Raw genomic sequence first — 14,249 nt, 5'->3', positions numbered from 1 at the left:
GACAATGTATTCATGTAATGTTTAAGAAAAGTTTTGTAAATGAGTTCCAATAGTTCATGGATTAGGGACCCAATCTTATGGGGTTACAGGGGCTTCTGTATAGGTTAATCTTTCTATCTACCCAATGAGACTCAATGCTCAGGCTAGAACAGAGGTGGGCAAACTACGGCCCGTGGGCCACATCTAGCCGTGGGACCCTCCTGCCCTGCCCCTGAGCTCCTGGCAAGGGAGGCTAGCCCCCGGCTCCTCCCCTGCTGTTTCCCCTCCACTACAATGCTCTGGGCAGCGGGGCTGTGAGCTCTTGCGGGGTGGAGCAGTGCAGCTGCAGAGCTGTGGCCTGATCCAGTGCTCTGTGCTGCATGGTAGTGTGGCTGGCTCCAGCTGGGCAGCACGGCTGCCTATCCTGGTGCTCTGGATGGCGTGACTGTAGCACCGCCAGCCACCGGTGCTCCAGGCAGTGCGGTAAGGGGGCGGGGGGGAGGGGTAGGATAGAGGGCAGGGGAGTTCGGGGTGGTGGTCAGATGGCAGGGATGCAGATAAAGGTTTGGGCGGTCAGAGAGCTGGAAACAGGGGGGTTGAATGGGGACAGGGGCCCGCGGGGGGGGGGCAGTCAGGAGGCAGGGGTTGGATGGGGCGGCGGGGGGCAGGGGTTCCGGGGGTAGTCAGGGAGAAAAGGTGGTTGGATTGGGCAGGAGTCCTGGAAGGGCAGTCAGGAATGAGAGGAGAGGTTGGATGGGGCAGCAGGGGACAGTCAGGGGAAGAGGCTCCGGGGGCGGTCAGGGGACAGGGAGGGGTAGATGGTGCTGGGATCCCAGGGGGGCCGTCAGGGGGCGAGAAGCGGAGGGGCTGTATAGGGGGCAGGGGCTCGGCCATGCCTGGCTGTTTGGGGAGGCCCTCCATACAATTTCGGAAACCTGATGTGGCCTTCAGGCCAAAAAGTTTGCCCGCCCCTGGTCTAGAAGATACCATCAGAGATGCTTAGTTTTTCAGTTCTCAAACTGTGAATTTGTGTCTCCACAGATAACGTGCTTAACAGCAAAAATGTTTTAAAATAAAAATATAGATGTGAGAAATAACAGACCTCAACCCTACTGTCCCTCTGCAAATTTGTGTACACAGAGTCAATCCCTTACCTCTCTCTAAAAGTGCAAAGTCTCAAAAAGTTCAATGAATAGAAGATTGTTGGGGGCAGAAGAGATCTGGACAAGGAGAAGTCGTCTGGACATGAATGAGAGACGGGAGGGACAGGCAGTAGAAACAAAAGTGAAACTGGTTGAGCAGCATATTCCAGATGTCTTAAGGTCTTTCTTAGTGTAGCCTTCATTGATGTGAGATCTACCATACCATTCTCTCACTAGAAGGGAAAACCTATAATGGCAGCAGGCCGTAAAAGAGATCCAGTTTGTGAATATTTTAATGAAGCTCCTCTACCTATGGGTAAGACAGGCATGCATGCAAAATGCAAACAGTGCAACAAAGAAATGCAAAGCCTGGTTGCCCAAATAGAACAAGATTATGAGAAGTGTTCTTTCTCAGGAGGAAGCTGCATTGAAAGGAACATGCAGGATCTTCAGGTTAGTAAACTTTTTTATTTCATACTTCTTTCTTAAGGACTGCCTGTCTGCCTTATTCTCGAATATATCACCTGTATATCACCTGTAGCAAAAAGAAAAATAAAATCTCCATCATCCAGAAACAACCATAGATAAGTTTGTGATAAGAACCAGCCGATTACAAAAAGAGATAACTGATGAAAAATTTGCCTAGTTTGTTTAAGCAACAAACTCTCCTTTCTGTAGGATTAAGAACCCACCCTTCATTAACATGGTTCAGTTGTTAAGACCAGGATATAGTCCATTCAATGGAGCAGATGTCGCAGACAAATTGCTGGATAAAGTGTATGAAAGAGAAATTGAGCAGTGTGCAAAAGGTCTAGAGGGTGAAATTGTTAACCTGAGTCTTGATGGGTGGACGAATGTCCACAATGATCCTGTTGTATGTGCTTGTCTGACAACAGAATAAGGGAATGTCTTCCTTACAGAAACAATTGGTACATCAGGAAATGCACACACAGCAGAATACTTACAAGCGGTAGCAGTAAAAGCTATAACAAATGGTGAAAAAAAAATTCAAATGTCTAGTACACAGCTTGGTCACAGACAATGCTGCAAATGTATCCAAGATGAGAAGAAATTTAGAAGAGAGTGAAGAGAGTCCCAAGCTAACAACATATGGTTGCAGTGCTCATTTGATGCACCTCCTAGTCAAAGACTTCAGTGTTCCAGAAATAACGGCTAATGTTGTTGAAATTGCAAAATATTTCCCTAACAACCACTTTGCAGGAGCTGCTCTGAAAAAAGTGGGAGGAACCAAGCTAACTCTCCCACAAGATGTGCGATGGAACTTAGTAGTGTACTGCTTTGAACATTATATCAAGAACTGGCCTAATCTGATGACAGTTTGTGAACAAAATCATGAAAAAATAGATGGCAGTGCCACAGCCAAAGTTCTCAACATTGGGCTTAAGAGAAATGTTGAAAACATGCTGAGTGCCCTGAAGCCTATTTCTGTAGCCTTGAACAAAATGCAGGGAAATACTGTTTTATTGCTGACGCTGTTGAAATTTGGAAGGCACTGAGTGAGATCTTAAAAAGAGAAATATGCAACGACAGAGTTAAATTACAAGCATTAAAAAAAAAACTAATGGGACAAGCACTATCTCCAGCTCATTTTCTTGCAAATATTCTCAATACTCGGTACCAGGGTCAAACCTTAAACCACTGAAGAAGAGTTGGTGACTATGGCCTGGACATCCAGCAATCATCCCTCCATAATGCCAACTATAATAAACTTTAGAGCTAAGGGTGAACCATTCAAAAAATATATGTTTGCTGATGATGTTTTAAAGAAAGTCACACCAGTGAACTAGTGGAAGGCACTTAAGCACCTGGATTCAGAGACTGTTAAAATGATAATCTCACTTTTAACAGCAGTAGTTTCTTCTGCCAGTATAGAAAGAATATTTTTTTCCTTTGGACTAATTCATTCCAAATTGAGAAATTGTTCGGGACCTGAAAAAGCAGGAAAGCTTGTTTTTCTTTTCCAGATTATGAACAAACAGGAAAATGAAGGTGAAGACGACTGAGTTAGCAACAGAAGCCAATATTTTAAGTTTCTCATGTTGACCTTGGCTGACATAGTGGATTTAATTTTTATTGGTTTTTTTTAAATATTTCATTTAACTAGTTTAGTTAAAAACAATTTTACTGAAAACAAACCTGATTTAAAAAAACTTAAATGTTTAACTAAATTCACAAAAAGAAAAGGAGTACTTGTGGCACCTTAGAGACTAACAAATTTATTAGAGCATAAGCTTTCGTGAGCTACAGCTCACTTCATCGGATGCATTTGGTGGAAAAAACAGAGGGGAAATTGATATACACATGCAGAGAACATGAAACAATGGGTTTATCATACACACTGTAAGGAGAGTGATCACTTAAGATAAGCCATCACCAGCAGCAGGGGGGGGGGGGAAAGGAGGAAAACCTTTCATGGTGACAAGCAAGGTAGGCTATTTCCAGCAGTTAACAAGAATATCTGAGGAACAGTGGGGGGCGCGGTGGGGTGGAGAAATAATATGGGGAAAGAGTTTTACTTTGTGTAATGACTCATCCATTCCCAGTCTCTATTCAAGCCTAAGTTAATTGTATCCAGTTTGCAAATTAATTCCAATTCAGCAGTCTCTCGTTGGAGTCTGTTTTTGAAGCTTTTTTCTTGAAGGATAGCCATTCTTAGGTCTGTAATCGAGTGACCAGAGAGATTGAAGTGTTCTCCAACTGGTTTTTGAATGTTATAATTCTTGACGTCTGATTTGTGTCCATTCATTCTTTTACGTAGAGACTGTCCAGTTTGACCAATGAACATGGCAGAGTGGCATTGCTGGCACATGATGGCATATATCACATTGGTAGATGCGCAGGTGAATGAGCCTCTGATAGTGTGGCTGATGTGATTAGGCCCTATGATGGTGTCCCCTGAATAGATATGTGGACACAGTTGGCAACGGGCTTTGTTGCAAGGATAGGTTCCTGGGTTGGTGGTTCTGTTGTGTGGTGTGTGGTTGCTGGTGAGTATTTGCTTCAGATTAGGGGGCTGTCTGTAAGCAAGGACTGGTCTGTCTCCCAAGATCTGTGAGAGTGATGGGTCGTCCTTCAGGATAGGTTGTAGATCCTTGATGATGCGTAAATTCATATGCTTGTTTTGTTAAAATATTATATGTTTGCTTTTGAGGAAAAAAATACAGAATACATAACGTTGTAGTGTTAGTTAAATAAAACAATTTACATGTCTGTCTGGTGATGTTTTCCTCCTAATCCAGCATGGCAAGAATATCCTCCAAATATTAATGATTAACCTGTTGAATTAGAGATAGTTCACCTCCTGAGGACTACATAAATATCTGCTTTAATTACTTTGGTAAATGAAATAACCAAACAATCATTCATTTTCTGATATAGCTGTAAAGCTAATCTGAAAAGTTTTCAAAATAAATCACTTTAAAAATGTATAGTGTGTACCTTCTAAAAATGAAACCTACATCTACCTCTGAGTTGTGAAGAATATATATTAAAGTTATAACAACCAACAAGAATGCACTTTTATATAGAAACCCATGATTAAATCGAGTCTTCCTGACTAGTGATTTAAATCAATTTAATTTATATCAAATCCACCTGGATTTGAAATGAATGCAATTAATTTAGTTAAGAGTGGCTCAAAGTACAGTTGGTTTGGGTGCTGATAACATGAAGTCTACTGCAGTTAAAACCTTTCCCAAAGCTATTTAAAGTGAGGAAAAGGAAGAGGAGGAGCAGGGAAACCATTGTATGTAACCAAACACTGCCAAACCATCACCTGAAACAAAGATTTGGTTGACGAAAATGTAGCGTAACAGGTTTCAATGGTGACCCACCACACCAGAAACTAATCTCTGAACATTTAAGATTAAGGAGTCTTTAGGAAGGGGAAACAAAAGGGGGAAGGAATCTAAAACCACAAAAATATGTTTAAGTAACTTGAAGAATCTGCTAAACCCATAAAACCAAGTTAGAGGATGAAAGTCTGACCTTAGCTCACCTGGCAACAATTTAGGAAATTTGCAAGGTCCTGATTTCAATACTGTGCCAGCATGTGCTGCAGTATCAAATTGAAATACAGCAAGTTAACCCAGATTGTCAGTCTACATTTCCAGCATTCAGCAAAGAGTCTTTGCATTTAAGAGCTGCTATTAATTTTAAGTAAATTGTTCTTTCGGGGGGGGGGAGGGTGGAGAAGAGGAATAGTAATAACTTTAGGATACACTAAATTACTCCCAAATTATTTGTTTATCTGATAGGTTCTGGAAGGAGCTGTTATCCACTTCTCTGGATGCAAGGTCAATAACTAGACAGACACACTTTTTGCCTAATTTTGAGCCCAATTCCCTTTGAGATTTGTGTCCTGATGGGAACTTGCAGAACCCTACCATTCTGTAATTGCAGTCAGAGAGCAATAGCAAGAACACACACTGTTTGTTAAGGAGGGAACTCATCCCCAACACAGAGAAAATAAAGAACACTTAAAATCACTCCCTCCTGCTTGATAACTTGTCCTGCTTTGGGTTTCACGACACCACTCTCTCTTCGTTCTATCTCTGGCTGTTTCTTCAGTCTCTTCCAGAAGGTCCTTACCATTTCTGCTACACTTATTGTGGGTAATTACAGGGCTCTATCCTAGCCCACTCCTCTTCTCTTTCTCTGGATGCTCTAATCTTTCATGTTGCTTTAATTATGATCTCTACACTGATGACTCTTAAATCTTCTTCTCCTAACTAATGGCCATCTAGCCAATCTCATATCTCCTTGTTAGTTTCTCACTGTTAACTGAAAGTGAATTAATTTTTCCTCCATTCTCTATCACTGTTCACTACTACTCTCTATCAGGCACATAACCTGGGTATCATCTTTGACTCCTCCCTCTCCCTTGTCAGAGTCAGCCCATTTCCAAATCTTGCTGTTTCTTCATACATAAGTTATGAAAGTCCTGACTTTCTCTTTTTTTCCTTATTATCTAAGACGCTTGCTGAAGCTCTCATCTACCATCTGGATTACTTTTTCTCCTTTCTGTGCACTCCGACACCAACAAAACATCCTCTACCTATCATCATCTTGCCTGTTATTTTGACTGTTCTTCTTATCCTAACCACATCAAGTGTAAGTTTAACCTTGCCCTTCAGGATCTGTTACACCACCTCTTGCTACTTATAGAACTTTGCTGCCCGCCCCCAGGGATGCCAACTTTTGCAATCCATCTGTATATTTTCTTCCACACCATACCTTAGGATTTGAATACCCTCCGAGAGCTTGGTGAAAGCCGCATAACATTCAAACCTCTCCTGACAAACCAAATCTATGACAACTATAAGAAATTAATCAAGTAATATGAGTAAAATAGAAGGGCAACGGAGAGAGTTTATATTTGTAATGCAAAACAAATTGCATTACTAAAAACATCATATCCTCAAAACATGTTAATCAAAACCTTAACCACTACATTTTTGTTGTACCTATTCTCCTATTTTTGACTCTCAGGCCATAAACTCTTAGTGATAGGGACTGTGACTTTCCTTCTGTTTGGCACAGTGCATAGTTGACTATGATGCTACCAGAAATAATAAATACAGATTTCAGCTACGTATCATTGATTCAAAATGTTTCTAAGTCTGTTACTTAAATAGACAAAAAATGTTTAATAAGTGTAAATTCAATCTAAAACAATGTTACACATCCTTTCTATGCCACTTTTCTTGTTAGACTGTAAGCTCTTCAAGGCAAGGACTGCATCTTTGTATCTGTTCGACATATGCCTAGAACAATAGGTCTCCCAATTCCAGTTGTGTCCTTTGAGTACACCACTACAAAACATATTTTTTTCTGTTTTCCAACTTGTTTATTTTTGTGCATCTAACAGTACTTTCATGTATAGTCAATATCTCCCTGTGTGGGTCTTTCACTCAAAACAGAAGAGAGATATTTAGAAAGATGAGAAGATAGGATTGTAAAACTGCAAAAAATGACAAGAAATACTAAAGGTATAACCTGAGTACTTTTTAAAATACTGACTAGAATTCCATTTCATGGTGTTCCTTTAAAATATACAGATATTTAAATAGACATACCTGCTCCTTGGAAGAAACATAGACTCTTTGATGAATACTGAACCAGACAGCAGGATATACCAACAGGTGCCAATATCATCAGGGCTGGAATAAAGAAGAGAAAATGATGAGAAACATAATTTAGATAGTAGGTAGAAATTGCAAAAATATGTTAGGAAGAGCATCACAAAACCATGAGCCAAAAATGCATAACAAACTATGAAGGAAAGCTACTGTTTAATCATTTGCATCAAAATTCCTTAAACAATTCTAATTTCCCCCTAAAAACACATACATCACCAGAACACCTTGAATTACTTAATAGTATTTTTAAAATTACAATATTTGGTAGCAGTAGCCCACAGCAGCCCAATAAAATAAAACTGCACCTGATTATAAAAGATCAAAAACAAAGTCAAGCTTAGTAATATTGCTTTGTATTCTGCAGAATCTCTTACCCTTTGATGGAGGACAGAGCCCCTAGCCTTCAACATGAGCTCCTTCCCCATTTCTGGATGGTCCCTCCTTCCCATCCCCTTGTCCAAAAAAAAATATTTACTCACTTCATGGCTCTGTCTTGCCAACCATAGGGCAGACAGAGGGCTCACATTCCAAGAGCACCTCCACTCATTTGTCAGCCTGCCCACACCAAACTATTCTGGGCTGCCTGTGTATCTGGTGCTACTTTGTACTGCTGTTCCATGCTTCTTCCTAGCATAAGAGAGGGTGCAGCAGGGAAAAGCAGCTTTTTTTTTTTGCGCGAGATCAGGACAAGTGATAGTGATTAGTTACTAGCAGGAAAGGAGGAACAAATTGCAACTTGCTTCTCTCAGTGATCCTGACCCAGCTTATATCTCAGCTGGCCTTCCCGCCTGTACAACACAACCACCCCTTCATTGCCCTCAAAACCTGCAAGAAACATGTCTGTAGGTGACACCTAGATGGGGGATTAAACTAGTTTCTCAAGATTTACAGGGAATAACCACATTAGAACAGCAAGTAGTTTGTGCCATCTTAATTGGTGTAGGCTAGGCTGTGACCATTCATTCTTTGCTTCTTCAGTTTTCACCACTCCTACAGCTTGTTGCCCAGATGCTTGAATCCAGTCAATAAAAGTACATAACATTTTCATCAAAAATCAAAATTACTGAGGTACACTCTTAAGGATGTAGAATTAATCATTCTATAGCACTTCCTACTTAATTCTTTAAATGACAAGCTTCAAGTTTTTAGCAACAATTAGCTTGTTCAAACTTCAAGCAAGCCTAGCCCACGTATCTTTTAACAAAAGGTGACAGCATAGTTATTAAAATACAATATTTAAGCTAAGTAAGCTATTTAAACTAGCTGCACATTTCTCATTTTAAAAAGCAAAGCTGAAAGTACATACATGACAATGTCCTCAAAAGAGCACCAAGATACCACAGTGGTGAGCGCTGTAGAAATGCATGTAGTAATTTTTAGAGAGAGAGGATGATGTGAGACAAAAAAAGCAACAATCAGAAAAATGGCTAGAAATTACTAGAAAAGCATATACATGGTAGAGTATTAACAATCATACTTAGGAAGTTAATTCTCTTTCAGTTCTTCCCTGAACATATAGCCATGATAGAAATAAGTCACTCTTGCAGACTTAATAATGAAACTGTTTGCCATGAGGAGACATCAGATACCTGGATGATAAACAAATAGATCACAGTCTCATTTCCTTCAATAACCAAGTACAGAACAATTGATTGAGATGGCCATGTGGCCAAAAATAGTTCTTATTCTCACCAAATGGGCAACACTATTGTGATATGGGAAACTACATGCTACAAGAACTTATCGTGGAAGACAAATTCCAATGGAGGTAAATTAGAGCATCATCACAGGACATAACAGAAAATAAGATATATGTCAATGGCAACATGTCATGCTTACTCTTCCTTGCATACCAAGAACAAACTGTTGTTTTCTTCCCCAGGCATGTTGTCAAGGATCTCTATTTTCTTTTTTTACTGATACGAATAGGCACTGAGAAATGGTGACAACAGAAGTTTAAATAAAACGGAAAACAAATTAGGAAAAATAAAGAAAGCTTTAATCTGACTGAAAAGCTGAGTTAGAGACAGACTGTAGAGGATATAGAAGCATGAGCATGAACTGAGGGAAAGAAACATGAGCATGAACTGAGAAAAGCTGGCATTGTGCAGTAGAGGAAGTTTGCAAATACACAAATTAATCTGTGAAGGCAGACACAGCAAAATATGAAAATAGGCCTTGGAATTACTGTTTTAAGATTAAGAACTTCTCAAAAATTTAAGCAGTGGAAGGAAGAGTTCACGTTGCACATTGAAATGACAGTTTCTGAAAAGGAAAAGCTGAAAGTCAAACTTAATTATTTGATCGTAAATCAGGTTAGGGATATTTCCAATATCTTGGGCCCTGAACTGCCCAGAAGCAACACAAATTAAAAAGTCTCTGTGTAGGTCTTCACTGTAGAGTACTAACAAGCTCTCTTATGGTGATCTCCACGTAGAAGAAAAACTATCTTTACTGTTACCAGTATGCACAAGGTTGGACTGTTTTTCATCTTGTACCAGCCTAAGGCTGCAAGTATGCACAATCCAAGGGGTATTTTGATACACACATACACACACATATACAAATATATATATATTTGAATTTTAAGGCAAGTCTTCCATGACACTCCTTTCTGTGACCACCAACCTCACTTCCTATAATAAATGTTACCTAGCCAATGAGTAAAGAACCTGTTATTAGTGACTTGTGCAATCTGCACCCTATACTTATCTAAAGCTGGAATACACTGAACTTGATTCTATTTCACAGCTATATTTTTGGTACTGCTCAAGATTATCTTCTTTGTGATGGTTTGTGGCATCAATTAAGAATATTGAATTATCAAGCAAAAGAAAGCCATAAAGGAACTGATGCATAAATAGGTCAAAGTTTCAGGAACAATCACCTTGAGACATGGCAAATTTTGACATATAATCAACAATTGGACATCTGATTTTCTCTCTGCTTCCTCTCCTCCCCACCCATTTCCCCTACACCCATCACTCCTTCCTGCCTTCCAACATTGCCTCTATGAGGTTTAACAGAATCTAAACTGATTTTTCTTTAATTACAATTGCTGATTTTGGATGTGGGTGAGACATTATGGCAGAAATGGCGGGTAGGGATGCTGGGTAAGGAAGCTGCTGGTAAGAGTTATGGAGGGAAGTTCTTGGCTGTTAGGTGGGATAGGATTGCCAGTGGGGTGTCTCCCCTTCACCCCAAACCCCCTCCAGCACAGTACTGTGTTCCTGGTTCAAGAGGCTATAGAACCAGCTCCACAGCCTTTTGAAATTGTGCTTCCCTTGGAGCATAGCACTGTGTAGGTGAGAAGCTGCACTTGAGGAGAAGTGATGGGGTCTGGACAGCCAGAAAGCAGCAGAAGGGAGGAAGGGCAGGGAAAGGAGCAGTGCATCTCCATCCCTCCTTTACTCTCGCTCCCTGCTACATTTTAACATGAATCATTTCTCAACGTGTGAGGTGCAAACAAGTGGGCAGCCTTCTCATTACCCACTTCTGGAGTCATGTTCCAGAGTTTGGATGTTCTGCTCTCTAGAAACTCTGCAATCACAGTCCCCCTTCCTCCCCACTCCATACTCGCCCTCCTACCCTGCCCTCCACACATGCCTTAGGAAATCCACATCCACAAATTGTGGGCTTCCTAGAATAATAATTAAAAAAAACAACTTGGGAATTATGCATGGTGCAACAGCTCCTCTGAATTTCCTATGGCACGCATGGCAGTTATGCATGATGCAAGAAGCTCACATCTGGCTACAGTAGACTTAAATGCACCCTATGAATCTATGAAAATAGATAATTGCACCCTGTAAATCTATGAAAATAGCCAAAGCAAGACAAACAGTTTAAAACAGAGCTGGAGTATCTCGACCAAGCCATTTTTGAGCTATGACCAGACAACAGATTAACAACAAAATTTTGCCTACCACCTGTCCCAAAGATACCTTCTAATCTCCAGGAAAAAAAGTTCTAACCTGGCATAAAATCTTATTTCTAAAATCTCTTGTAGACTGGCTTCTTTTTGGCAAAAAGGAGTGCATGGGAGAAGAGTATCAAAACCAGTCCTATAGCATGTGGAGAACATGCATCTCTTCCTTAAAAGGTATTGCTGCACTATTATAAGTTACACAACAAGTATATTCAATAATATTACAAGGAAAGTTTTCCAGGCATTTAGGGAACAATAAGCTTTTGAGAATATTAAAAACTATTGTTTGTGGTTAGATACAGTCTTTGAAGTAACAGATCATTATTGCAGAAACTCTAATACTACAGTATTATCTTCTAGATAGAAGTACAGTATTGTGCAAACACAGGTTTGGAAGCAGCACTAAAATGGGCACAACAAGACGATGCATTTGTAAATTAAGCTCTCTGACACAGAGATGTGTGCATTAATAGCCGACTCCTGCAATATACTGAGCACCCACAACTGATCTGACAGGAGGTGCTCAGCACCTTGCAGCATCAGGCCCAAAGTGAGGAAAAGCTTTTAACGATGCTGTTTGGAAATGAAGCTTTTCAGTAATTCACCTATCGCTGAAAAAAAGCAGCTTATTCAGACCACAAAACCAGTGAAGAATCCTCTAGTTCCCCAAACCAATTCTCATCAGATGTTACTTAGATTACACAAGTCCAAGGTCCAGGTGAAAACAAAATATTTATTTTTATTTTTTTAAAAAACCACACACTAAACCAGGCACTCTTTCTTGTGGACAATCTCATTCACACTAGTTTTACACTGACTTCAGCTGAGGTATTTCTGAATTACACAGCTGAAGTACAGTAGTAAGGCACAGAACAATGAGCAAATCCTGAAACAGACAATATGTCCCAGTAATTGTTCTTTGCATTAAACGATTGATTAGACTATGTCATCTAGATAAGGACGACCATGAGAATCTGCAATTACTAAAAGAAATCATTCTGCAAATACTATTATCCTCTAATGCAGATGCACAATCAAGGCCCCATGTATTTTGTAGTAAGCTTGATCCTACTTCTGCGGCAAAACACCTTGCATTCTGCAGCACTTTTGTGCATAAGACTGGAGATTCTGCAGCAGCTTCACATAAATTTTAAAAATTAGGTTAATGAATATGAAAATGAATATAATCACTATAGTATATCCTTATTTAATGTGATACTAAACCAGTTTATTTTACGCCACTACTTCCTTTTTAATTTTCAACATAATATAGAATTTTATATTGTAAAAGCTTATTTGCATTTTGGAAGTTATTAGCAGGAAGCTGGAAATTTTGGCAGTTGGGTAAGACATGTCGAGCTTCTGGTGACCCAATAGGCAGTTTGAGTTTGTAGAATAAACACATTAGCTAATGGTTAAATTATCAGCACTGAAATAGTTAACAGTGTCACTGATACCTGCATCACTAAATTAGCACCTCACTGAGATGAATAGGAAAGTTCAGATCTCTAAGAGCTATTGTTCCATGATGCATGCAGACTCAGGCAGATAGTACTCCACCAGTTTACACTGTTCATATTTGGTAGGTTCTCTCTGCAACCACAATGGCTAATTTTTTAAAAAAACAAGAGCTTAGAAGCAGATGTAAAATTCTGGAGCATGGGTAGCTTCAGTGGAAAATTCCACAGCCACAGGTTGAGTATATGGGGTGTTAAGTGTAGTGCTTGCCCAGTAGTCCACAGTTAGGGGAGTCATTACAGTTTCTGCCAAAAAACCACTTTGGCCAGTTGATCAGAGCAAATTACAAGGCAGAACATTCACAGGCCCTTTTTGCCTGGGTCTCTGTGAGCACCCATTAATCTGGAGTTAGCTGAGGCAGAAGGAACACTGGTGGCCTTTCCAAAAGTATCCACTACAGGGAGCTTCTTGACATAAATTATATGGAGTACAGTAATAAGTTAACCTTTCAGTCAATCTGACGTTAAAAAATCCATTGACCTAAATTAATATATGGGAACAAGTAGATATAGTCCTTCAGATTGTGACATTGCTTGAAGACAAAAGATGAGACTAATATTACAGAAAGGAACAAGTGTTTGACATATGCTGGTCTTTGTTTTTCTAAACACACACTTCTCACTTGCTCCATGTTACATGAATTCCAAGTGGTGGAATTGTTTGATACATCACCAGATGGAAATGGCAACTGCATGTCTGTTTTAATAAGAAGGTTCCAGATTCTTCTGTATTTGTGGAACTTCTAACAGCTACCACAGTGGACAGTTTTTATCAATACGGGTAATCAAAAGTCCACAGAGGCATTCTGCTGGTGGAACAGTGTCAATAAAGGGGGTCTGTCATTCTGTGAGGAGGTTTAATTAGACCAACTTGAAGTCAGAGTTTTACTGATAAATGTCAAAATCAAATGTGGATGCAGGCAAGGATGTGCCAAAATATGGCAAGTTTTGCCAACAAAACTTTGGCGCATAGAGCAGCCCTAACAGTTGGAGAAGAATGGGTATGGACCTGGGAAGCAAACAGCCCCCAAACTCAGAAATATCCAGCTAATGTGCTTATCCCATGATTGCAAAATGCCTCCTATATACTCAAATGCAAAAGGTGCAAGCTGCCAAAAGCACCAGGTTCCCGTTACAACTTCTACAAAGCAGACTACATATTGATAAAAATCTGCAGCATTCTGAATGCAGTGTTGAAACAATGTAAAATTGAGTATAACATAAAAACACAAAACTGCTATTATGCTGATTTAATTCATGCTTTATATTCAATAAAGTGAGATTTTATTTTAAATTAAGCTATTGTGGAATTCCGATTCTATTGTAACACAACACTGCAGACACCAGGGGACTTGCTGAAAAATTTAGATTCACCTTGCCTCAGTGTATGCAAGTCCTTGATTTACAGGAATTATGGACTTATAATAGGAACTCCAGAGTCAGGGTTCCATTAGATGCACGACTATGGTTCCCTCTCTAACTTTCTCAAAGAAGTCCTTCTTACTTGAATATGAGGTCAGTA

The 14,249-nt window shown here is 39.8% G+C and overlaps 1 protein-coding gene across 13 annotated transcripts in view; it reads right to left on the bottom strand.

The window, feature by feature from the left end:
• RAPGEF2 (Rap guanine nucleotide exchange factor 2) overlaps positions 1 to 14,249 on the bottom strand; it is a 310,360-nt gene that overhangs the window by 164,881 nt on the left and 131,230 nt on the right. For all 13 annotated transcript variants that reach the window (XM_038399045.2, XM_038399053.2, XM_038399048.2 and 10 more), the window contains exon 4: positions 7,220 to 7,303. In XM_038399045.2, the coding sequence (XP_038254973.1) occupies positions 7,220 to 7,303 (84 nt within the window). The remainder of the gene's footprint in view (positions 1 to 7,219; positions 7,304 to 14,249) is intronic.

This window comes from Dermochelys coriacea, chromosome 4 (assembly GCF_009764565.3).
Source record: "Dermochelys coriacea isolate rDerCor1 chromosome 4, rDerCor1.pri.v4, whole genome shotgun sequence".
Classification (NCBI taxonomy): Eukaryota; Metazoa; Chordata; order Testudines; family Dermochelyidae; genus Dermochelys; species Dermochelys coriacea.
This window is presented reverse-complemented; position numbering and strand designations above follow the sequence as displayed.